Here is a 26157-nt window from a genome sequence, read left to right as displayed (position 1 = left end):
GTGATACTTAAGGGGCGATTTCCCCTTACCTAAGAGAATAACTTAAGGGTGTTGCATATAATCTCTTAAACGGTTCTCTTAGGTAAGGGAAACATTTAAGTGTTTCACGACAGCGATCCTGGATTCACGTTATAAAAGTCTGTTGTTGCCATAGATACGCAAAACACTAACACGCCGCGTCGCGTCTAGGACAACTGTATCACACACCGGATGCGCACTTTCTCAGTTTATTGTTATATTTAAGGACATTATGGAATTAAGATAATGTCTGTACGTTATGTTATGTTATGACTGTACTGTACCATTAAATATAATCATTGCTATAAGTCTGCAGTCTGAACACTTTACCTCAGAGCGTCCGTTAACTGAATGAATTGAGAATATCACCTGAAAATCCGATACACACTAATTCTAGCCTACATTTATTGAATGGTAGCCGATTTATGCACGTGTAAAACATATCCCACTACTGAAAACTCCCAGTTGCAAAAAAAAACGCAGTGCCATAAGCAGTTGTAACACCGCAGGTAAAGAGTGTTGCGATGTGTGACATGGTCAAGGTCGCTCTCTAGTTTGTTAGCGATGTATTGCGCAAATATTGCGCGTCGATCAAATCGGTATTCTTGCAACAATTTTTCATCGCTAAAATGGTCCAAAGGGTTCTCCCTATCCCTAAAAATTCTTCTTGGCACATAATGATCTTCAGCTGGTTCCATAAATTCAGCCATGTCGTCTTATTTTTGTCCACGTTACTCTTAAGGTTACGATTTCCAAACCTTAAGTTATACTTAGGGAAATGACCGTTAAGGGGTTTTATGCAACACTTAACGCTTTTTAAGGGATTATTTAAGTGAAAAAACAACATTTAAGGGAAATTCTAAGTGTTTATGACGTTTCACTTAAAGAAACCCTTAAGTAACACTTAAGGTTTTTTTTCTGCAACACCCTTAGGTTTAAGGGAAACATAAGGGCGAACTTAAGGGAAAATTACACTTAAGGTGCTTTATGCAACCGGGCACTGAATCCTTGCTGAGTCCTACAATACCAAACTTGCTAGGTTTCGCCTTATGGTTTGTGTAGCTTTGTGATTTAGCGCTTAAAAAACATTTGGCGATATCTTCGAAACCGCTAGTCCGATCGAGACGAAACCACCGTCAGAAGTTTGGAAACATAGGTCGATAGCAAAACGTCTATGCCCAAATGCAAAAATATTGATAGTAAGGGGTAGTAAAATCCAATCAAAGTCATGTGTCAGTCATTTTTTACGTGTTTTTTCATATAAATGTCTATAACTCCGAAGCGAATTGAGATATTTGCACCAAAATTGACACACATATGTATGGGCTCACTCTGAGGACACTTAGAAAAAATGGTGGGACTGAGCCTCTTGGTGGCGCTATAACAGAACAAAACATGAAATTCCCATTGACTTCAATGCAGTTTTGTGAAATAAAATGCTATACTAAACAAATGCATTGGTGTAATATTACAAAACTCAGAACATGCCATCAGCACCATCCCCTGAAGGTACCCAAAATATTTCGAGACAGCGCCACCTAGTGGTCAAAAGTTATTTTATTTTTTTTCAAAACTGCTAATAACTTTTGAATATATCTGCCTATTGTAATGCCACTGGTCTTAATATATTCCTTGGGTCACGCTGAGAACATAGATACCAAGTTTACCTTATTTGGCCTAACTTCCTGTCCGCCATCTTGATTCACATTCAAAACCTACTTTTTCAAACTCCTCCTAGACCGTTTGTCCAATCTTCACCAAAATCGAATCGTATCATCTCCAGACTATGCTGACTAAAAGTTATGGATTTCGTGTCGATAGACGAAACCGTTTTCGTATACCGCAGCAGCAAATTTGAGGCATGATGCCAAAATGACTTTTCAGGCTTTATTTCTGCAATGCCTTGACATATTGACACCAAACTTTGTATGTGTCATTGTCACTTCACTCTGACCACATCACATCGATTTCGTAATTGCGCCACTTACTGGTCGAAAGTGATAATCCATTAAATCATATTTTTAATGACTGTTTATATAATTTTTCAGGCATTTCGCCTAAAATCCTCTTTAAATGTCTTTAAAGGACAATTCCGGTATTTAACACTTTGAGTCTATTTTGTAGTTTGTTTTGGATGAACAAGAGTGGTGGACAAAGAAATTTTGACAATGGTTCCTGTCGCGACTTTTTGACTATTTTAGAATTGCCCATGACCGCTTTAGAATGGGAGTCAATAGGCCATGCACAAACATGTCCTTAAAACAACCCTTAACGTTCGTTTTCAGAACTGTGCAACTCACCGAGTGGTTAGTGGTGTTCGTTGATGTTCCAAAACAAGTAGCGTAGCGAAATACATTTTCTGTCGTGTTTTATTTGGCATTTTGTAAAATCCATTGACTTCCGTTGGAGGACTCAATGCTCGCTGATATTACTGCGCTACCGGAAACGGAAAGGATGTTGTTTACATTTGATTGTAGTCTTTTAGGTCTTTTCGCTCGGTTTTCTGTCTCTCAGAAGGCTAGCGTGAGCAGAGCAACGGAAGTTACTGAAGTTTACACGCGGTTGTGAGGTATCTGAAAAAATAGTTCCACTATAGAAAAATAAACGGATTGAAATCATACATTGCGCCGATATATTTGTTTTTAATCATCAACGAACACCACTAACCACTCGGTGAGTTGCACAGTTTTGAAAACGAACGTTAAGGGTTGTTTTAAGGACATGTTTGTGCATGGCCATTGACTCCCATTCTAAAGCGGTCATGGGCAATTCTAAAATAGTAAAAAAGTCGCGACAGGAACCATTGTCAAAATTTCTTTGTCCACCACTCTTGTTCATCCAAAACAAACTACAAAATAGACTCAAAGTGTTAAATACCGGAATTGTCCTTTAATTGCTAATTGTTGCAGTTGGTCTGACACTTTCAGATATGTAGGCATATCTTATCCTCTTCTTGCGCTTGGCCCCGATAATTGCTGCTTGCAGCTATATTTTTCTCCCTGATATTATCAATCTTATAAGTGAAGAAGTTCATAAAGTCATTACTGCTGTGCTGCTTGGAAACTTCGGTGCTTGAAGCTTTCTTTTTCGTTAGTTTAGCCACCGTTTCAAATAAATACCCAGGATTATGTTTATTTTCTTCTAATAGGGTTGTAAAATAAGCAGATCTAGCAGCTTTTAAGGCCTCTCTGTAAGTAATCGAGCTCTCTTTCCATGAAATGCGAAATACCTCTAGTTTTGTTTTCTTCCAGTTGCGCTCCATTTTTCTGGCTGCTCTCTTAAGGGCCCGAGTGTGCTCGTTGTACCACGGCGTTGGACTATTTTCTTTAATCTTTTTTAAGCGCAATGGAGCAACTGTGTCTAAAGTGCTGGAAAAGAGGGAGTTAAAAGTTTCTTTTGCAATATCGAGCTCTTCTAAGCTATCCGGGATGCTGAGATGATGAAACTGATCAGGAAGATTATTAATAAAGCAATCTTTAGTGGCAGAAGTGATATGTCTAACATATTTGAGACACGGAGTCGGCTTTGCAGCCTTGGCTAAATGAAGTTTACATGAGACTAGATAATGATCTGAGATGTCATCGCTCTGCTGCAGAATTTCAACGGCATCAACATCTATTCCATGTGATAATATTAGATCTAGAGTATGATTACGACAATGAGTAGGTCCTGACACATGTTGTCTAACTCTAATAGAGTTTACAATGTCTTTAAATGCCAAACCCAATGCATCTTTTTCATTATCAAGGTGTATATTAAAATCACCAACAATTAGTACTTTATCTGCAGTCAATATTAATTCTGATAGAAAGTCCGCAAATTCTTTGATAAAATCTTTATGGTGCCCTGGTGGCCTGTATACAGTAGCCAGCACAAATCTCAAACGTGATTTATCATTTATACTATATATTTTTACATTAAGTACTAACACTTCAAAAGAATTATGTTTAAAACTTGATTTCTTAGTGGTTTTGAAAATATTACTATAAATTACAGCAACTCCTCCCCCTTTGCGTTTCAGACGAGGCTCGTTTATAACAGTAATCTTGCAGGGTGGACTCATTTAAAGTAATGTAATCGTTTGGTTTTAGCCAGGTTTCTGTCAAACACAGCACATCTAGATTATTATCTGAAATAATATCATTAACAATGAGTGCTTTTGAAGTAAGCGATCGAATATTCAGCAACCCAAGCTTTAGCATTTTCTCGTCTGTATTATAGCTGTTTTTTATTTGTTGAACATCAATTACATTTTTAACCTTAGATGGGTTTAAACGTTTTTTGGATTTCCAAATTCGGGGAACAGACACAGTCTCTATATGATGATAGCTAGGTGAAAGAGGCTCTATGTGATGGGATTTATCTGACCTGGGTGACGCGAGGCCGCTAGCAGACAGTCGGTTAAGCCAGTCTGTCTGCTTCCTGACCTGAGCCCCAGATTGTCATGTTTGAGCTCTAAGACTATGTGCCATATTACTAGAGAGAAGAGCAGCACCATCCTAGGAGGGATGAATACCATCTCTTTTTAACAGGTCAGGTTTGCCTCAAAAACTTTTCCAATTGTCTATAAATTCTATATTACTAAGCGGACACCACTTAGACAGCCAACCGTTAAGAGAACACAATCTACTAACTATCTCATCACTCTTGCGAACAGGAAGGGGGCCAGAGCAAATTACAGTGCTTGACATCGTACTTGCGAGTTCACACACCTCTTTAATATTAATTTTGGTGATCTCCGACTGGCGGAGTCGAACATCATTTGTGCTGACGTGGATAATGATCTTAGAGAATTTACGATTAGCATTAGCCAGCACTTTTAAATTTGCTTTGATGTCAGGCGCTCTGGCTCCCGGCAAACATGTGACTATGGTGGCTGGTGTCTCTATTTTCACGTTCCGTGTAATAGAATCGCCAATAACTAGGGCACAATCAACAGAACTCTCAGTGGGTGTTTCACTGAGCGGGGCAAATCTATTTGTTATGGTAATCGGGACGGAAGAGTGGTTTTTTGATCCGCGACTAGAGCGATCCCTCACTGTCACCCATTTGCCTGGCTGCGCAGGCACTAATTCAGCTGGAACCGAATCATGTAAAGCAGGGGTTTTCAAATTGGGTGAATGTGAGCCTCCCCTTAGAGTAGGTAAGTACAGCCGAGCCCCCCCTTCCCCAAAATCCCGTCCGCCTGCCCTAACCCACACACGCCTCTGCAGTAAATGCCATTTTTTGTGTGTTCCAGGCAATGATGAGTTTCAATAACAACTGATAAAATGTAAATATTATTTTATTTCCACAACTTTCTTAAAAGTGCATTCATAAACGATTCTTTGCAACAGCAAATCATTTCCAACTTCATGCAGGCCTAATTGAGGCTACTTTTGAAATCCCTGAACATCAGTAGGCCTAACCACAAATCAACAAAACATGCTTAACATCATGTGCAATTGGCGCCAAAGCTACCGCCGACGACTCCTGACGGCTGAAATCAGCACGGTGTGTCTGGGCTTTACGCGCACATTTGAAGGAGATGCACATCATCTCGAACAAAATCAGCAGTGGTGGAAAGAGTACTGAAAAAACATAGGCTACTCAAGTAAAAGTACCATTACATTCCAAAAAATGCAGTGTGAGTAGAGTAAAAAGAACTTGTCCAAAAAAACTACTTGAGTAAGAGTAAAAAAGTAGCTTATATAAAAGTACTCATGAGTAGTGAGTAGTGAGTACTAAACTGTGGATTCTAACCCCTTATAATAAACACTGCACTGTGGTGACCCACAAGTAAGACCGAAAGAGACATTCACGAAGGGACTGTACCTTTAAGGGAGAGTTGTTTTGAGATACGGGTTCCGGGTTATCACTGGTTGTCTGTTTTGACCTCACTCGCTGTACAGTGTTTTGAATAATATTGAAGTGGAGAGTAAAGCTGACTCGACGCATCTCCGTCTCTTGTCTCCTCACTTATTGCACTCCACATTGGTGACCCCGACGCGAGTTTGATAAGGCTGAATTATGTCACACAACGACGGTGGTGAAAATGCGGCTGCCGCGGCACCTGCCGCTGATAACGGCGCGGCTAATGTCGGCGCTATCTACGCGGCCACTATCAAGTTACCGGACTTTTGGCAGCACAATCCACGGCCGTGGTTTCAACACATCGAGGCCCAGTTCCAGCTGAGAGGAATAACACAGGACGTTACAAAGTATTTCCACGTGGTAGCGGCCTTAGATGCTTCGACGACAGCCAGGGCTATGGCGCTGTTAGAGGCTCCGCCGGCCGACGGCAAGTACGACGCGCTCAAAACGTTCCTGTTGAACCTCTTTGAACTGTCAGAGCTGGAAAAGGCAGACCGCCTGCTGTCCCTAAACGGCCTTGGCGACAGCAAGCCGTCCGAGTTAATGGAAAGGATGCTGGCTGTGCTGGGCGCGGCGGATCCCGCGTTCCTCTTCGCCCACATTTTTCTGAGGCAGCTTCCAGCACCCGTACGCACCGCACTAGCCAGTTCCCCCCTCCCTTCCTCCAGAGATTACCGGGCATTGGCTGTGGAGGCAGACAGGATTTTCCTTGCCAACCGGCAGCAGTTTGTCCATGCGCTGCGGCCACCCCAGCGCACGTCTGCCCTGCTTCCACCAACAGAGGACGACCCGGACACCGCAGCTGCTGTGATGGCCCGCCGACAGCGTGAGGAAGGGTGGTGTTATTACCATTCCAGGTTTGGGGCCAAGGCCAAGCAGTGTCGCCAGCCTTGCAGTTTGGGATCCCAGGGAAAAGCCAGGGCCGGCGCTCATTAGCAGCTATGGGCGCTGGCCGTGACTGCAAGCTGTTATTCATCACTGACTCCTTGTCCGGCCGGCGGCTGCTGGTCGATTCTGGGGCTCAGCGCAGCATCCTGCCGGCGAAGCCTGTGGACACCATAGCTGGCGGGCAGGGTCCCCCGATGGACGCCGCCAACGGCACGCCCATTCGTACCTATGGCACAAGGTATGTGGAAGTAGGTTTCGGCGGGCGGCGTTTCGGCTGGGATTTCGTCATGGCCGCCGTGTCTACGCCGCTCCTGGGGGCGGATTTCCTCTGCGCTTATAGACTGTTGGTGGATGTTACAAACTGCCGCCTGATTGACACCCTCTCTTTTGCTTCGTACCCCTGCACGCTGGGAGGGATGGGGGCGCTTTGTCTGTCGAACACGCTTGCCACCGGAGACCTGTATCAACGCCTGCTTGCTGAGTTCCCTGACATCACCACGCCCACATTTTCATCGGCGGTGGCTAAACATGGCGTGGAGCACTACATCACCACGGTTGGCCCCCCAGTCTATGCACGAGCTCGGCGCCTCGACTCTGCCAAGCTCGCGATCGCCAGGGAGGAGTTCACCACCATGGAGCACCTCGGCATTGTGCGCCGCTCCAACAGCCCGTGGGCTTCCCCCCTGCACATGGTGACCAAGGCTGATGGCGGTTGGCGTCCCTGCGGTGATTTCCGTCGCCTAAACAATGCCACCACCCCTGACCGGTACCCAGTGCCACACATACAGGACTTCTCCGCCCATCTAGCCGGCGCCACCATCTTTTCAAAAGTGGACCTGGTGCTAGGTTACCACCAGGTGCCTGTCCACCCGCAGGATGTACCCAAGACAGCGGTCATCACACCCTTTGGCCTTTTTGAATTCCTACGGATGCCTTTCGGCCTCAAGGGGGCAGCGCAGACGTTTCAACGCCTCATGGACTCTGTGCTGCGGGACATGCCTTTCCTATTTGTTTACTTGGACGACATTCTTGTGGCCAGCGTGTCCGCAGACGACCACCTGAAGCATCTCCAGCAGCTGTTCGGCCGGCTCAGTGAGCATGGTCTCATCATTAACCCTGCCAAGTGCGAATTTGGCCGGTCGTCCATCACTTTCCTCGGCCACCACATCACCCCACAGGGAGCCGTCCCCCTCCCTGCCAAGGTGGACGCTGTCGCCAGTTTCCCACGCCCACGCACTGTGAAGTCCCTGCAGGAGTTCCTGGGCATGGTGAACTTCTACAACCGTTTCCTCCCCCATGCGGCCCAACTCATGCGACCATTGTACGACGCCTTACGGGGTGGGAGGCCGGCGGACGTGTTGGTTTGGTCCCCAGAGAGGACTGGTGCCTTTGATGCTGCTAAAACCGCGCTGGCCAACGCTGCTCTGCTGGCGCACCCGTCTCCGACCGCCCCAGTTGCTCTTACTACGGACGCCTCTGATTACGCCGTGGGGGCTGTGTGTGAACAGTGGGTGGGTGGAGCCTGGCAGCCGCTGGCCTTTTTCAGCAGGAAGCTCCGTGACAACGAGAGGAAATACAGCGCCTTCGACAGGGAGCTCCTGGGTCTTTTCCTCGCCACCCGTCATTTCCGTTTCCTGTTGGAGGGCCGGCGGTTCACGGCTTTCGTTGACCACAAGCCACTGACGTTCGCCATGGCCAAGTCTTCAGAGCCATGGTCTGGTCGACAACAGCGTCAGCTCGCTGCCATCTCTGAGTACACCACTGACATTCAGCATGTGGCCGGCAAAGACAATTTCGTCGCCGACTGCCTCTCCCGGGCGGTCACTGGTTCCGTCCACTTGGGCCTCGATTATGCAGCCATGGCTGAGGATCAGACCACGGACTCTGAGGTGCAAGCCTACAGGACGGCCTCCACTGCTTTGCTCATGGAAGATGTAGTGTTTGATACGGCCAACACTACACTCCTCTGCGACGCCTCCACTGGCCAACCGCGCCCTATGGTTCCCGCTGGCTGGAGGCATAAGGTTTTTGACGCCATCCACGGCCTTTCCCACCCAGGGGTGAAGGCGTCTACCAAGCTGGTGGGGGCCAAGTTTGTCTGGCCGGGCCTGCGGAGGGACGTCAGGACCTGGGCTGCTGCTTGTGTGGCGTGCCAGCGCGCAAAGGTGACTCGTCATACCAAGGCCCCTTTGGCACCCTTCAAAGTGCCAGAGAGGCGTTTTGATCATGTGAATGTGGACCTGGTGGGCCCACTTCCCCCCTCCCGTGGTTACACCTACCTCCTCACCATGGTGGATAGGACCACCAGGTGGCCAGAAGTAGTTCCCCTGTCCTCCACTACATCAGCTGAAGTGGCCCGGGCGTTCATTATGGCTTGGGTGGCCCGTTTCGGCACACCGTCCGACCTTTCCTCGGACAGAGGTCCGCAGTTTACATCGGAGCTTTGGACTGCGGTCGCTGAGGTCCTGGGGGTGAAGGTCCACCGTACCACAGCCTATAACCCACAGAGCAACGGACTTTGCGAGCGGTTCCATCGGGACATGAAAGCCGCGCTCAGGGCCAGCCTTACGGGCAGCGACTGGGCTGACCGCCTCCCATGGGTCATGCTTGGCCTTCGCTCCGCCCCCAAGGAAGATCTTCAAGCCTCGTCGGCCGAGCTGGTGTATGGCCAGCCTTTGCGCGTCCCGGGGGAGTTTCTGCCAGATGCCACGGCCCCGTGGTCAGTTGCCTCCCATCGCGTTGTGTCTCGGGACATTGCCGACGCTTTTGTTCCCATTCCAACGTCTCACCATGGCCTCCCCCAGTCCTATGTGCCCAAGGATTTACCGTCAGCCAAGTATGTCTTCATCCGCCACGATGGCCATCGTACTCCGTTGCAGCCCCCCTACGATGGGCCCTTCCGTGTTCTGGTGGGAGGGTCTAAGAACTTTGTTGTGGATATGGGGGGCAGACCGGAGCTGGTGGCTATAGACCGTCTTAAGCCTGCTCATGTGGACATTGGTGAACCGCTTCAGCTGGCCCAGCCCCCACGGCGAGGGCGCCCCCTGCCTCGACCCCTGCCCCTGCCCCGCCCCTTGCCCTTTGCCCCTCTCCTGTTAAGCGCAGCCGGTATGGCCGCTTGGTCCGCCCCCCTATACGTTGACTTTTCTAGGGATTGTTATGAACTGGACTGTTCTGTTTTGCACTAGTGAATGGTGTCCTATGTTCTATTTGGGGTACCTGTTCGGTCTGGCCCTGTTATTATGGGTGAATTCTGGGGGGGCCTGTGTGGTGACCCACAAGTAAGACCGAAAGAGACATTCACGAAGGGACTGTACCTTTAAGGGAGAGTTGTTTTGAGATACGGGTTCCGGGTTATCACTGGTTGTCTGTTTTGACCTCACTCGCTGTACAGTGTTTTGAATAATATTGAAGTGGAGAGTAAAGCTGACTCGACGCATCTCCGTCTCTTGTCTCCTCACTTATTGCACTCCACAGCACTACAATTTATAAATTAAAAAAAAATTGCACTTACTGTAATTCACATTATATTTTGTTCTTTGTCAGAAAGATGGAAGAATATCTATCATCCATCTTTTTAAAATGCATCAAATCAGTACACTCATCACCATTTAAATCATATTATTTGAAGAAAAAAAAAAGCATTTAAAATTAGGCGAAAGGCCACTGAGCCTGAGCATGCTATTGTTGCACATAAAATATCAATATTCATAACTGTGCAAATAATTCAAAAACCTTTAGAAACTCATATGGTAGTTCAGCATCACACACCATGAAATGGGTTAAATAGAGAGATTAAAAAATACCCAATTTCTCTCCAAAACGGTACCAATTTTAGTGTTTTGATTAATGAGAATCACTAATATTATCAGATTACCTCACCTAATGCACTGAAGAAGCCTAAGATAGTGAGCTAACACTAATTACACTGTAATTCCATGCTATTAAATATGTTACAATCTAAACGTATGCACATTGTTATAAGGGTGGCATCATCCCTTACATTTTACACGGCTACATTTACTCACATTGTAATGCTGATAATATAATTTGTAAGGAAAATTGTGCATTAAATAGGGAAGTTATATCCGGGAAACGTTTACAAAAGAAACAAACAAACACACACACACACACACACACACACACACATGCATGTCGGCGAAGCTGTTTTATCAGCAAGACACACACACACACAAAAAAAACAGTTGAACATGAAAAATGTTTTTGCGCAAGTGCACTTGCCAAATGAAGATGATTGTATGAAATGGATCAATCAAAAAAAAAAAAAAAAAAAACGCGCAGTAGTTTATTAACGAGCTGTAGTCACGCACTGACAGAAATGCAGTTCAAGTTAACGCCATGGTTCATAAGGTGCACTGATACTGAATCAGGGACATGGCGAGCGCGAGACGCGGCAGTGCACAGATCGTGACGCGCGTCTCTCTATAATGAGATTGTGAAGTAAATGGGAGCGGGAATTCACCGCATTATGAACTCGTCACGCAATAAGTTACTACGTGGGCACGGTTTATGAATTTGTGGGTACAGATTGCAAAGACTGAAGGCACGGTTAACAAGTCTGAGAGCGCAGATTAGAAACTCGTGGGTACGGTTTATTAATCCGTGAGCAAAATTTGTTAAACCGAGGGAACAGTTTGAGAATTCGTGAGTAACGTTACTGTTTATAAACTGAGCGGATGGATTGCAAAACCGTCGCCACGGATCGTTTTTTTTTTACTCACACAGGTGACTTCCCGGGCTCCGTATCCTCCCTTAATGCTGACTTCTGTTGACTTGGGACAAGGAAACGACGCATTTTAAAGCTAATACTCACACACACAATTACTGATATCTGCATAGTTATTTTTTCTTCGCGTGTCGCGCCTCCCCTGTGGCTCTTTGGCGCCCCCCAGGGGAGGCGCGCCTCACCTATTGAAAACCGCTGATGTAAAGAGTTCACTATGCTAGGCGCATCCAAAGCATCTGAAGCTCTAGCACTCTTACTCTCCTGAATTAAAGTTTGGATGCGTGTCTCTAGTTCTGAAATCTTCTCCGTTAGCCTAACTGTCTCCTTGCATTTATCACATATAAATCCTATATTGCCAACAGAGAAGGCTATGCTAAACATGTGACATGAAGTGCAGGTGACAATAACAGGACAAGACATTACTCACCGTGTTTGTTGAGTGATTCTTACTCACCTGAGCTTTTTATGAACTCAAAGGCGCGGGCGCGCGAGAGAAAAATAAATAAATAAAAATAGCTGAGCACACGGGTGGCGCGTTAACAGGCTAGCGAATTACTAGCGTGTTGTGCTAGTAGTAACGGAAGCTAGCGATGTCAGGTTAATCTGAGATGTTGGGTAAGCTGTATTTAGTAGTAGTATAAACAACTAGAAATTGTAGTAAATGATGGTTCAAAACAAGGAAATACGAGGCTAAGACGGAGCTTACAGCACCGAAGCAAACACACTCACAGCAGGCAGCGAGGCAGACAGGAGCAATCGATCAGCCAAAATGGTATGAAAGACATGATTTGAATGGAAGAGTTATTTTAAACTTATAATAAAATGTTTGTTTTTTTTATTATTTTTTTTAGAAACACAGTAGCTTTAATATCGTTTTCTTTTGGTCTCAATTTGGGGGTAAGCTTATGCTGTTCTTAACAGAAAAAAGTATTTTCTGTAAAAAATAGAGATGCACCGATTGATCGGCTGGTGACCGGAATTGGCCGATTTTCACGTGACCGGCCGTGACCGGCGACCGGCCGGTCAGTCTGACAAATGCCGATTTTATGCCGGTCAAATGCACTCGGGCGCCGCATGATTAACATCGCGCAACATCAGCATCACACGTGCACACGGAACACACATGTAAAAAACCTCGTGAATTACAGTACGTCCGTTCAGACCGCAAGCGCGTATTTTTTTTCGGCGTGCATGTTAATGAATGAGTGCATTCACAACGGGAGCAGGAGCAGCGCGTGAGCGTCAAGCAGGAGCGTCGCGAGCAGTGAAGCGCGTGTTTCGGCGCCGAGTCTATTTGCTGCACTGCTCACGCTCAATTAAAGGGAAAGCACACTTTTGATGGACAAAATAGCCTAAATAGGGTTTCACAAAAAAAGTGCCCAAAATGCACAGAATTTGCGTGTTTTAACAAGAACTGGAGTAGGCTATGTCAGAAAAGAAAACGAAGACTAATATTTATAGAAAATGTACCCATTTAAACTTTTTATTATTCAGTTTGTACAAGTGATTGCAATAGGCCTGTGTGTGTGTGTGCTTTGAGAAATATCTTTAAGTAATATAGCAAGGCTATATTTATTTTATTTTTTATTTATATATTATTTTATTGCCATTCCCTGTTTTCATACAGACGTTTAGTTTGCTAAATACATATATAAAAAAATTATTGGATATTGAATGTGAAAAGGAAATGGTTCTTCCATAACACTGCACTTTAGATGTGTGTGAATTACCCACACCTGGAGTAATTTATATAGTTCTATATTATAGCGTTTATCTGTTCAAAACAATATGTATATGCAAATTGTAAAATGTTCTATTACAGAAAAGATATAAAATAAATATTTGTGTGTGCTGTAAAGTGGTTAGAAAAAATGAAATCGGAATCGGCTAAAATCGGTATCGGCAGGTCAAACTTAATGAAAAATCGGAAATCGGAATCGGCCCAGAAAATTGTAATCGGTGCATCTCTAGTAAAAAACAACAACAACAAAAAAACGTCTATTTTCTTGCCTCTGAAGCAGTTTGGTTTTTGTCCTATACAAAGCATTATGGGTTATTAAAGGCACTTTACTTTCCCTTCTCCATAACAATGGAAACATTCTGACATACTTGCATTCTTCAATAATATTTGGAGGGCACACTTTAAGTCTGAAAGGTTTTATAGACCTGTTATGAGGTGCGGTCAGATGTCTTCAACATTTACAAAACTTTACACAAGGCTTTCAGTCTTGGTGTGACGTTGTGAGATTCTGCTTTAGCAATCAGGAGTGTTGTAGAGTTTGGATGTTTTAGGTTGCCTGAGGTTCACAGAAGCTCATGTAACTAAATACTTTACCTTCTTTATACTGTGTCTGGGGCTTTATTTGTCTTTTTAGATCAATCTTTAAAAGTCATTTTCTCAATAAAACTGCTTAAAAGTGCACTCAGTAATATTTCCTTATTGGAAAAAAAAGCAAAGAAAGAAATGTACAGTATTTTTGTTTAAATAGGTTTAAAATGATAAAGACTCCAGTCCTGTCAGTAGATTAATTAAAAAAAGTTTTGAATTTACAAGTAGCAGGTAACCTCATGAAGACAAGCATATTGAGATCAGATGACCAGCTGAATACAGCTCACTTCATCTCAGTAACCCCTCTGACAATAGCCGTTTTCAACTATTTTTATGCGCATTTTGATATATCGTATTCAAAAATGCTGGATGGAACGACAAGAATACTAAAAATGCACATAAAAAACCCTACAGTATATAGACACATTTTATACATTTTATACAATATACATTTTATAGTAAAATACATTTACCGGCTAAATTCCTCGATATGCTACAAAAAACTCAAGTGACTTTGCCTCAACAGTGGATGTGATTGGATAACTAAACCAGCGAACTAATTTCATTGCGCAGCATCTTAAATGTTGATTTGATCATTCTGAAATGCCTGAGCCAAAGTCTGTCATCAAAATGATTTGGGGTAATTCCCTCCCAGAAGTGTCTCACATGATTGCATTCCCAAACACCAGGCATCTAAACGCAAGATAAAATAACAGCGTTTATTGCGTTTAGTTTGCACACTCTTGCGTAAGTGATTTATGTAGGGAAAAAAAGATTTTCACCTACATATTTCGACACACAAAGCTGACCAATGTTGCTAAAAAATATTTGGATATCTTTAATTATTTTGATGATATTTATTATCTTGATATTTATGCATTTGTTCTAAAATTGTTTAAAAATGCTTTACTTTTTTCTTTCTCTCAGAGAAACCATCATTTCAACAAATTAATTGTTGCAGAATAGCTTCGATGTTTAATGTATTGAGAAATAAAACAGTAAAATCGAATAAAAAATAATGTGACATGTTTTTCACTGTCATTTATATCCAACAATATATATTTCTCATACACTGTCAGGAAATACTGGAAAAAGATAGTGAAGTAATGTAATGATGCAGCATTTAGAAATGTTAAAGACCAAACACAAAACCTATTAAAATCATCATGATAGCCAAACACCTATAATGAATATTTGGTAATCATAAATAAAATACACAATAACACACTATTGTCTTCTGTCCCACCAGGTGGCACTTTGGACTTTGGGTCAACAAGTAGCCAGTACTGGGTATGTGGTGGAGCCATACAGGAAGTACCCATCACTACTGGAGGTGCTACTCAACTTCCTGAAGACGGAACAGAACCAGGGGATTAGGAGAGAGGTATTGATTTCTATTCTCGTCATTGAATGCCACATTCCATAAATTTGGGTTCAATGTAGGAAATTCCACCTCAGGTCAAAGTTTAGTTGTTTTATTTATTTTATTTTTATTATTTCAGCAATGATCATTGATTAACCTTAAAAACGTGTGCAATAAATAAAACAAAAATAAGAATGGATAATGGGGTTACACATTTAGCATAAATTCAGCGATTACTTATTAGGGGCTAGATAGTTTGGGACCAAATGTTGGTTTGTTGGTTTTGATAAAATTGTTTTTAATAGTGTTTTTTTTTTTTAGCTTGATGAATGTTGTCAATACAATTTGTATAAAAATTAAGAAAATTGAATGTGACTATACTTTTTTAATGGGGGAATTTATGCTTTTACAAGGGATGTATGCAAAATATATCTCATTCAATTTTCTTACAAATTACTTTTGGTAAATCATTAAAATGTTACTATAATTTGGTTATCAGTAGAACAGATCTTAAATTGATACTGTTGTGTGTTAATTGATAATTGTTTAATACAATTACTCTCTATAGAAGATGGAATTTGCTTTAAAAAATGTATTGCACTTGTACCCTAGAATATGAAACCATTTCCATTTTTAAATTGAAGTTGTGCTTCTGTCACTTTTGTTAGGCTATACGTGTGTTAGGTTTGCTTGGAGCTCTGGATCCCTACAAACACAAGGTGAACATCGGTATGATTGACCAGTCTCGTGATGCTTCGGCTGTCAGCCTCTCAGAGTCCAAGTCCAGCCAGGATTCAGGTGATCAGATGCACCCATAGCTTGTTTGAGCATGCACATCTAGACAAAGTGGGTTCTCAGCACACTAATGTGACTTCACATCAACATAATTAATCACAGATGCATAGAAGAAGCCGGTCTTCCAACACACGCGTTCTCCAGAGCAAATGGAGCACATCTTCATTTTATCCTTTTCTTTCCAGAAAGACAGCCAATACTCCTGGGTAGCGTGCTCACAGATTGTTTGGCCTTTCACAAAGATTTGTACAAACATTTCATCCTTTTCTTTTCTTTTTTTTTTGTTGCAGTTCCGTACTTTGCCTGAGTACAATAAAGTCTTTTAAAGGTATAATGATGAAGACATTTCTTCTCCCACTGTTGTTAACACAGTGCCCAAGTACAACATGTCCACTATTTCTTAATCCAGAATTTAAATGGAATGTGAATACAAGTTATAGCAGCATTTGTGGCGTAATATACCAAAAAAATGTTTTGGTCAAACTACTGTTGCAGTTGTATGAGTTTGTAGAACTATTAAAACCAAGGGGTTAAAGGGTAGCTCTCGCTAAATTGCAACCTAGGCTATTTTTGTTAATCTACCTGAGTCAAACATTCGTGTAAAAGCATAATTAGAATGGAAGACTTTTAAGATTGACTGTATTTTCGTTTTCGGTCAACATGCCTTTTGAATGGGAGTGCTAGGAGCACGACTATGATAGCATCAAATTCGCTATTTTTAAAACAAGTCAAGTATATTTGTATAGCGCTTTTCACAATACAGATTGTATCAAAGCAACTTCACAGTATTAAATTAAAATAATACAACAAGGTTTGTTTCTAGTGGAATTTATTGATTGATAAAATTAAATTAAATATCCCCAAAATATCCCCAACTGAGCAAGCCAAAGGCAACAGTGGCAAGGAACCGAAAAACTCCATCAAGTGACCTAATGGTGACCTGAAACTCCATCAGGTGACCTAATGGAGAAAAAAAAAAACTTGGGAGAACACTAAGGAGGCTCGACACAACATGAAACTGTACTTGAAGTATCACCAGGGGCTCTACACATGAACTCGAGCATTGACAATATTGTTTGTGTATCCCTACAATTATGTACAATTATGTAGGGATCTAATTATGCTTTTAAATGAAAGTTTGCCTCAGGTAGATTAACAAAAAGACCCTAGGTTGCAATTTGGTGAGAGTTACCCTTTAAGGCAGGGTTCCTCAAACTCGGTCCTGGAGGGCCACTGTCCTGCACAGTTTAGCTCCAACCCTGATCAAACACATCTAGCTGTGAGTTTCTAGTGATCCTGAAGACATTGATTAGCTTGCTCAGGTGTGTTTGATCAGTGTTGGAGCTAGGGGTGGGCGATATGGCAAAAATATCATATCACGATTTTTTTCAGAAAAATCACGATTCACGATTTTATCACGATTCTTTTTTTATGTTGGTTTTACTATTTTCTGACTGAGCATTACAGCCAAACTAATATCCATATTTTAAAAACAAAGCCTTAGGTAACAAAATATAAAATAAAAAAGAATGGCAGACAGGGGCGAAGATAAAAATATTTGTCATTATTTTCTTTGTTATTAAATATTAAGATCAAATATACACAGTGCACATACACAATTTAATATACGAATTAAATAAACAGTGCTTTATTTTTTCAGCTACAGTAGGTGTATTTAGCAGTAGCACTGATGAAAGTAATTAAATGAACAAATATGAAAATAAAACAAAACATAGTTCACTGTATAAATTAGCCATTGATACTTATTAAAGCTACTATTAAAATTATCAGTCAAAGAGCAGTGAGTGATTTTCTCTTTGCATTTTGTTGTTTTATTAACATTAAAGGGATAGTTCTCCTATAAATTCAAATTGTCATAATTTACTCTCTCAAGTTGTTTTAAACTCAAATAAGTTTCTTTCTTCTGTTGAAAATAAAAGTTACTGAGCCACATTCTTCAAAATATTAATATTAGGAAAATATTAGAAGGAAATTAATACAGGTTTGGAACAACATTAGAGTGCATAAATAATGAGATAATTTTTATTTTTGGGTGAACTATCCCTTTAAAGACAAGCGGCAGCGTGTTTACTATTCAGCTACTGTCTCTTTAAGAGCTGCGCGCGACGCGTCTAATATACACGCATTTGACAAGCAGATTTTCTCTCAAATTTCTCAAGTTTGCTTTCACTTTAGACATAACCGACTTTATGTAAACCTTGTGTGTATTTGACAGTATTAGCACAATAAGACTCGAAAGATAACTTAGTCCAGTAACGTATCCAGGCTTTTAGTGCATGTGAGCTTCACATGTAACTTAACGTACGCACTGAGAAACGCGCATCAGCACGCGAATTAAATGTTTAACCGACAAGTCATTATTGCACATGCAAATTATGAACTTTTGTGAACTGCAGTGTCCCGTTCCGCTGCGTAAACTTTTTATGTGAATATACGTCGCGTTGTTCAGTGGGACAGAGGCGCCAGAACAGCAACTGGTAGATGCACGATACTACGATATTTCTTAAAAAGCAGATCGTGGAGACATTTTAATCGTCCACGATTAAAAATCGTCATATCGCACACCCCTAGTTGGAGCTAAACTCTGCAGGACAGCGGCCCTCCAGGACCGAGTTTGAGGAACCCTGCTTTAAGGCTTTCTTGATTATCATTGATCCATTGACACCTGCCAGCTGGTAGATACTGTAACTACACTATCTGGCTGCCAAGGTGCCACCAGATCACCATCGTTCTGATGACATTTTATTTAGGCTCTAGAGTCACAAACATTTAGCTGTACTAGTCACATGACACTTGACAATATTAGCTTAAAAATGTTCTGTGGGTCCATGAGCGAAGGTTGAAGATTGAGTGGGTCATGTATTACAGTTCCTCATGGCAAATGTCTTTCTTCATTAGTCGTTCTTCAGAGTATCAGTGTCCAGCAGCTCAAACCTTCATCTCCTGTTGTGCAGGGAGAATAAATAGTTTTAACAGCAGGGCCTCATAAAGAAGCATGCAGCAGGAAGTATAGATATCTCTCCAGTGATGCATTAGGTTAAAGTAAAGGTCACCATCTGGGGCAGCTCTGTCTGGGTCTGTACTTTTTCTCCTGTCCCACTTTAAGAAAAATATCTTCTCATAGGCTGAGAACTGCCTGCTGATCCTCTTATTGTGATAACAGAGCAATGGGCAAAGTGGGAGCAAGTTTAATGCTGAAGGTGAGCTCAGTGAATGGTGGGCAGGAAGAAAGTTTATAACCGGCTGTCAGGATCTTGAATAATTTTGGTCAGTAGCCTATTTAGAAGACTTTCATTACTAATATTTTATTTCTCCAATTCTAACATATAAAATAACTCTCTCATTAAGAAACAGAGGAAAACTGAAACAGACTAAATCCATAAGAACTTTGGCAGCATATCCTAGACAATTGGAGAAATCTACCTGCAAAACTTACAGTACTATGTAACATTTTAGCCACTTGTGAAAAAATGTATAATGTGAGGATGTTTTCAAAAATAATGTTCTTAGTAGATTTTGTTTATCAATTAGCTTCTATTAACTAAGTCAATGTCACTTTATTTTTAAAGCACCAATTAAAACAACAACTTTTGACCAATGTGCTTTACATAATATAGCATAAAACACAATAAAGGCCCCAATATACATGGCGAAGTTCTTTATCGTTCTTCGTTTAGGGGTAAAGCGAATTTCGAAATACGTGAGCAGCGATATACTGTTATCGAATATTCAATGCCGCCTACTCTGCTGAGAGTGATGTTTAGATGAATATGTAAATATGTGCTGCACGCTTTCCTCTTAGTAACAAAATAAACACACAACAAAATTGAGAAAACAGCAAGCGTTTTAATAAAGCTTAAGGAAAGCATATTATCATCACTATTTATATATCAGTGCATTCATGTTTTCACTCGCTGATGTCTCACCCATAGACTGTAAAAAAAATAGGTCTCACCTCAACCGACTGAACAGGCCAAATGAACCAAAAAAGATTTTCACGTGAGAGACGAAGGCGGAGCCGATTACACCGATTACCTAATCACCACAGACCAATGGTAGTACAAAGGTGTTTACCAGCCAAAGCTAATTTTTCCTGAAAGTTCGCTTTGGCAAGCTGTTTCGAACTCCAAAAATGAACTCCAAACGAACTTAGTTTCAGCCTGATTTTGTTTGAAATTACATCACATCAGTTCATTCTTCAATTTCGCTTGAAGTATATCGGTGCCTTAAGAATATGACAACTAACAAACAATAAACCAAATAATGTGACACTGCATCATTGATTAAAAGAATGGCAAATAGATAAGACTTAAGGTTTGATTTAAAATGATCTACTGTTGTGACATTTCTAACACTAACTGACCGGCTATCCCATAGTTTTGGCGCCACTACTGCGTAAGATCAAATTACAATGCCGTCAAATCGATATTTGGTATAACCACATTCTGGCTTTTAGACTGCTTTTGTCCAATGTACACCTGCACACAGCTTTTTAAGGTATCTTTGCAGGTAAACTTCTGAAAATTGACTTGGCGATGTTGACAATTATGAAAAGAATTATCATTCTTATGAATTCAGTCTCTTTATGTAATCCCAAACCGACTAAATCTTTAGCTTTGTGTGGACCATTCTGTCTGTTGTCTGACTCCTTATGCTTACAAAAATCTTACTTGTACAATTAATAGCAAAATTAATGTTTGGAAATGTAAACTAATATTTCCTAGTGACACCTTCCTAGCTTGTTTCCGCCACAGAATAAAAAAGATAATTGGGACCTGACTTTTTTCTTTTTTTTCTTTTTTTTCTTGCAAATTTATATCTTTTAATTCTGAGGGAAAAAAAAAACAGTATTGCGATATATAATTTTAAGAATTGCAAATTGCAAATTTATATCTTACAATTCTTTAAACATTTTTGTTGCAAAATCAAAAGCACAGAAGACTTTTGCACTGTACCGTATATATTCATGAATTAAATTCTATATTATTAATATTATTCTATAGACCTTATGTAGCCCCGCCCCTTTTCAGCGCTGCTCTCGTTGTCTTTTAACTTCCGGTCTGTATTTTCACAGCGATTTTGTGTGTTTATTAATGAATAATTAATGTTTTAAAGTCTTCCCGGTCGCCTGGCATTTGTTAAGTCATCTGCTTTAAACATTACAGTCCTCATGATAACTTTCATTAAATTTACATTAAGTAAATCCACTTCAAAAGCTAATTACTCCTGGACAGCAATGCCATAGAAATATACAGAGCGACCGCAAAACGGAAGTTAAAAGACAATATTCTAAAGATGGCGGCGCCCTCATTTCTCTGGTGCATAAGGTTGCAATATTGCAACTGCAATATTGCAGTTGTAGTATAATGTTCTGTCAAGATTGGGGAAGAATATTTAATAAACATATTTGAAAACTGTTAAGGGAAAAAAATTGTGTGTGCTGCCAGAGTAAACACATTTTGTGTATGGGTGCTCTCATATGTGATGAATGCTGCCAAAAAAGATGTCGTAATTATTAAATTAAATACAGCGTCCCTTTTTGACTCATTATTTCAGAGTTTTTTTTAGAGTTGTTGCTGACTTTCTAATTCAGAAAGAAAAAAATTATGTCACGTATAATCATGACTGATCATTGTTTATATTATTGATAATTTTTGTCACTTTGGAGTACTTGTTCTCATCCCTAGGAATAATAAAATATATTATATGTAGTTAGTGTTATGTTGTAATGCTTAATATCATACACTCACCCAAAGGATTATTAGGAACACAATACTAATACTGTGTTTGACCCCCTTTCGCCTTCAGAACTGCCTTAATTCTACGTGGCATTGATTCAACAAGGTGTTGAAAGCATTCTTTAGAAATGTTGGCCCATATTGATAGGATAGCATCTTGCAGTTGATGGAGATTTGTGGGATGCACATCCAGGGCACAAAGCTCCCGTTCCACCACATCCCAAAGATGCTCTATTGGGTTGAGATCTGGTGACTGTGGGGGCCGTTTTAGTACAGTGAACTCATTGTCATGTTCAAGAAACCAATTTGAAATGATTCGAGCTTTGTGACATGGTGCATTATCCTGCTGGAAGTAGCCATCAGAGGATGGGTACATGGTGGTCATAAAGGGATGGACATGGTCAGAAACAATGCTCAGGTAGGATGTGGCATTTAAACGATGCCCAATTGGCACTAAGGGGCCTAAAGTGTGCCAAGAAAACATCCCCCACACCATTACACCACCACCACCAGCCTGCACAGTGGTAACAAGGCATGATGGATCCATGTTCTCATTCTGTAAATGCCAAATTCTGACTCTACCATCTGAATGTCTCAACAGAAATCGAGACTCATCAGACCAGGCAACATTTTTCCAGTCTTCAACTGTCCAATTTTGGTGAGCTCGTGCAAATTGTAGCCTCTCTTTCCTATTTGTAGTGGAGATGAGTGGTACCTGGTGGGGTCTTCTGCTGTTGTAGCCCATCCGCCTCAAGGTTGTGCGTGTTGTGGCTTCACAAATGCTTTGCTGCACACCTCGGTTGTAACGAGTGGTTATTTCAGTCAAAGTTGCTCTTCTATCAGCTTGAATCAGTCGGCCCATTCTCCTCTGACCTCTAGCATCAACAAGGCATTTTCGCCCACAGGACTGGCGCATACTGGATGTTTTTCCCTTTTCACACCATTCTTTGTAAACCCTAGAAATGGTTGTGCGTGAAAATCCCAGTAACTGAGCAGATTGTGAAATACTCAGACCGGCCCGTCTGGCACCAACAACCATGCCACGCTCAAAATTGCTTAAATCACCTTTCTTTCCCATTCTGACATTCAGTTGGGAGTTCAGGAGATTGTCTTGACCAGGACCACACCCCTAAATGCATTGAAGCAACTGCCATGTGATTGGTTTATTAGATAATTGCATTAATGAGAAATTGAACAGGTGTTCCTAATAATCCTTTAGGTGAGTGTATATTATGTAATGCTTAATATTAACGGCCCAATAAAATGATAAATATCTTAAGACAATTTGGAGGTTATACTAATTTTTGAGGTTATGTTTATGCTGATTTGTTTTTTGAGTTTTGTTTTTAGAACAATCTTTTAAAAAAATATGAGAATATGCATTAGAAATGATTTGGGAATACAAAATATTCTTTACCATCTAACATTTCGATGTTATTATTCTCAACAGCTGACTACAGTACCAGTGAGATGCTGGTCAACATGGGCAACCTGCCACTAGATGAGTTTTACCCAGCAGTTGCCATAGTGACTCTGATGCGTATCCTGCGTGACCCGTCGCTGTCCAATCACCACACCATGGTGGTGCAGGCTGTCACCTTCATTTTCAAATCGCTTGGCCTGAAATGTGTGCAGTTCCTGCCTCAGGTTATGCCCACCTTTCTCAACGTCATCAGAGTGTGTGATGCCAGCATCAGAGAGGTACAGTTTTGTAAATGTACTTTTTCAGTGCAATGAGTTTCTGTTGATCTTTCTGGTCACTCTTTTGTTTATGAAGTAATGCTTTGTACAAATAATATTTAGAATTGAACGTTATAGTATAAATCAAATGCAATCAGAAATGTATCAAACAGAAGTGCAAAAACATGTTGATGCTTTGCCAAGGCATTGCAACACATAATGTGTTCTTCTATTACTGTGGTGTATCGTCTGTGACAATCAGTCAATGAGGCTTGTTTTTTTTTTTTAAAGGAATATTCTGAGTTCAGCACAAGTTAAGCTAAATCAACATCTTTTATGACAAAAGCAAAAAATTAAGGTTGAAGTGAGGCACTTTCAGTGATCTAGGGCTAAATTTTGAAGGATTTAAAAGCATAAATGTGAAGATAATAATTATTTTATAAAGGCATTTAAATTCATTCTTCTGTTAAAACTTGTGTATTATTTGATCTGTAAAGCAGTTTGAATTAAAATCGACTGAGCTGAATTTGTGCTGAACCTAGATATGGAAGTTTTATCCTGATAAAATTAAAATGATACATTTTAAAAACCTCTTCTCAAATGATAAATCAAATTCTTAAATGGTCAAATAATAAATACATTTGTCATTTGTATTTGAGATTTCCTCATTTGGGGAAATATAAACTGTGATAAAAATACAGTTAAATATGGCTTTACACACACACACACGCACGCACGCACGCACACACACACACACACAGGCCAAGCACAGACTGTAAAGTTTCAGGAACACCAGTTACATTTAAATACTGGATTGAATCCCCTAATTTGACGTTTTTGTGTGTCGCTCCCTATTATCCACTATTTTTGACAAAAGTCATATTATAGCAACTAAAGACTCGTTATGTCCAGCACATTTAACCAAACCACCTTTGAAAGATGCACTGTGTTTTGTTTATGCTTGGAAGACTGCTTCACAGAGCACTCTCTTGAACTAATACAATGTCCACTTATTATAACGAGCTTCTTTTGGCTTGATGTTTTTGCTTGGCTCAAAAAGTAATCCAGTTTATAGAGTTAATAAAGGGGGCAGGTGCAGGTTGCAATATTTTGGTCTTATTTCCAATATAAAGCATTTGAATTTATTATTATGGTGTTATGACCCAGCTCAAAATCACAACATAAAGAGGATACTTCACAAGATTGTTTCAATAAAGAAGAGACTTTCACTTTTGACTTTCACTTTCAAAATCCAGCTTCTTAAATTGGACAATTCTTATTTTTTTATAGATTAGTGCAGTATTTATTATAAATGATTTATTCGTGCACATCAGTATTTAAAATTTTAAATTCATGTCCCTGTAATCTTTAATCTAAATAACTTCCCTTCCCTCTTGCAAAGACATCCTTTCTCTTTTCGTGTTTACCAACATGAGGGTGGGAAAACCTGCCACTCAGATGAGAATGTAGCAATAGCAAACAACAACAATCCAATGATCCAATAATTCCCGATGGACAAAATCCACTCCTGCCTATTTTTATAGTTTGAGAAGGCATTATACTCGGATATACATCACAATAGGGAAGAAAAGACTATCGCAACTTCTGTTTCATTCCCACTTTAACAACTTCAATGAACATTGAAAACTGCTTAACATGTTAAAAACAATCTAGTAAAACCCTAAAGCATCCTAGCAATGCTTAACAACGTGCTGAAAACATGCTAACAATTCTTTGCAACAAGCAGAAGACTCTTAGAAGTTTCTAATGTCTAATGGGGTTCTAATGTTTTATAATGTGGGTTCTTAGGGTCTGATGTTTTTTTCTTTTTCTTTTAAACTTAAAGCTTTTAAAACAATTTAAAACTTTTAGACAAAGCTTCGTCAAGCCAACATCAAAGTTTTTCTTGTCAAACTTTACAATCCTGTTTGTGTTTGATATTTTATTTTCACTATCAATTCAGCATAAACCTGTCATAATTAAACTAGAATTTATTTCCTCAAAAGAGTCAATGCTTAAATTGACATCACAAAGACGAATCAAATTCAAATGAGATGCACCTTAAGGAGTGTCAGTCAAGGGCTATGGGTGGAGCTTAATGCCAAATTAATCTGTCGATATCGATAATTATCATGATTATGTTAAATCTTTATTTCTTTCAAGTTTATAGGCAGATTTTTGCTCCTGAGTGAAAGTTGTAGAAACCAGATTGTTAACTGTGGTTTTATTATCAGAACATGACAAACACTTGCCAAAGAGTGAACGTTTCACAAATTAATATTACATGTGTTGTCTCTGACAGTAGTTTGAGTGGAGTGGCAGTAGCAGTAGCTTGAGTTGAGATGAAAATTAAAATGTATGTTCAGTAACGAAATTTTTATAGTGGTACATTTGGTTTTCCATAGTATTCGGATCATGTTAACCACAGTTAAAACCATGCATTGCACCTCACAACCATGGTAAAATAGTAACTTGTTGTTGCTTTGGTATTTTGTTATGAATACAATTGCACAAAAGCTATAGCTTAGTAACCAAAAAAACAAAAATTTTACTTTTACTACAATACCCTTACTTTTACTTATTCCCTTACTCCTTTACCTTTAATAAATTTAACGTGTACATAGAATAAAATTAATTATGAATATCCCACATTTCTACCACAATCCCATGGTTTCAGTTAGTATTACTGCAGTGAATCATTGTAAATGTTGGCAACTTGTGGATT

At 40.6% G+C, this 26157-nt stretch overlaps 1 protein-coding gene across 1 annotated transcript in view; it reads left to right on the top strand.

The window, feature by feature from the left end:
* mtor (mechanistic target of rapamycin kinase) overlaps positions 1-26157 on the top strand; it is a 398131-nt gene that overhangs the window by 103242 nt on the left and 268732 nt on the right. The window contains exons 17-19 of the mRNA XM_079897701.1: positions 15085-15219; positions 15867-15996; positions 23203-23453. Coding sequence (XP_079753827.1) covers positions 15085-15219; positions 15867-15996; positions 23203-23453 — 516 coding nt within the window. The remainder of the gene's footprint in view (positions 1-15084; positions 15220-15866; positions 15997-23202; positions 23454-26157) is intronic.

Source organism: Squalius cephalus (assembly GCF_949319135.1).
Source record: "Squalius cephalus genome assembly, chromosome: 16".
Taxonomy (NCBI): domain Eukaryota; kingdom Metazoa; phylum Chordata; class Actinopteri; order Cypriniformes; family Leuciscidae; genus Squalius; species Squalius cephalus.
The sequence above is the reverse complement of the archived record's forward strand: the minus strand, read 5'-3'. Positions and strand labels throughout refer to the sequence as shown.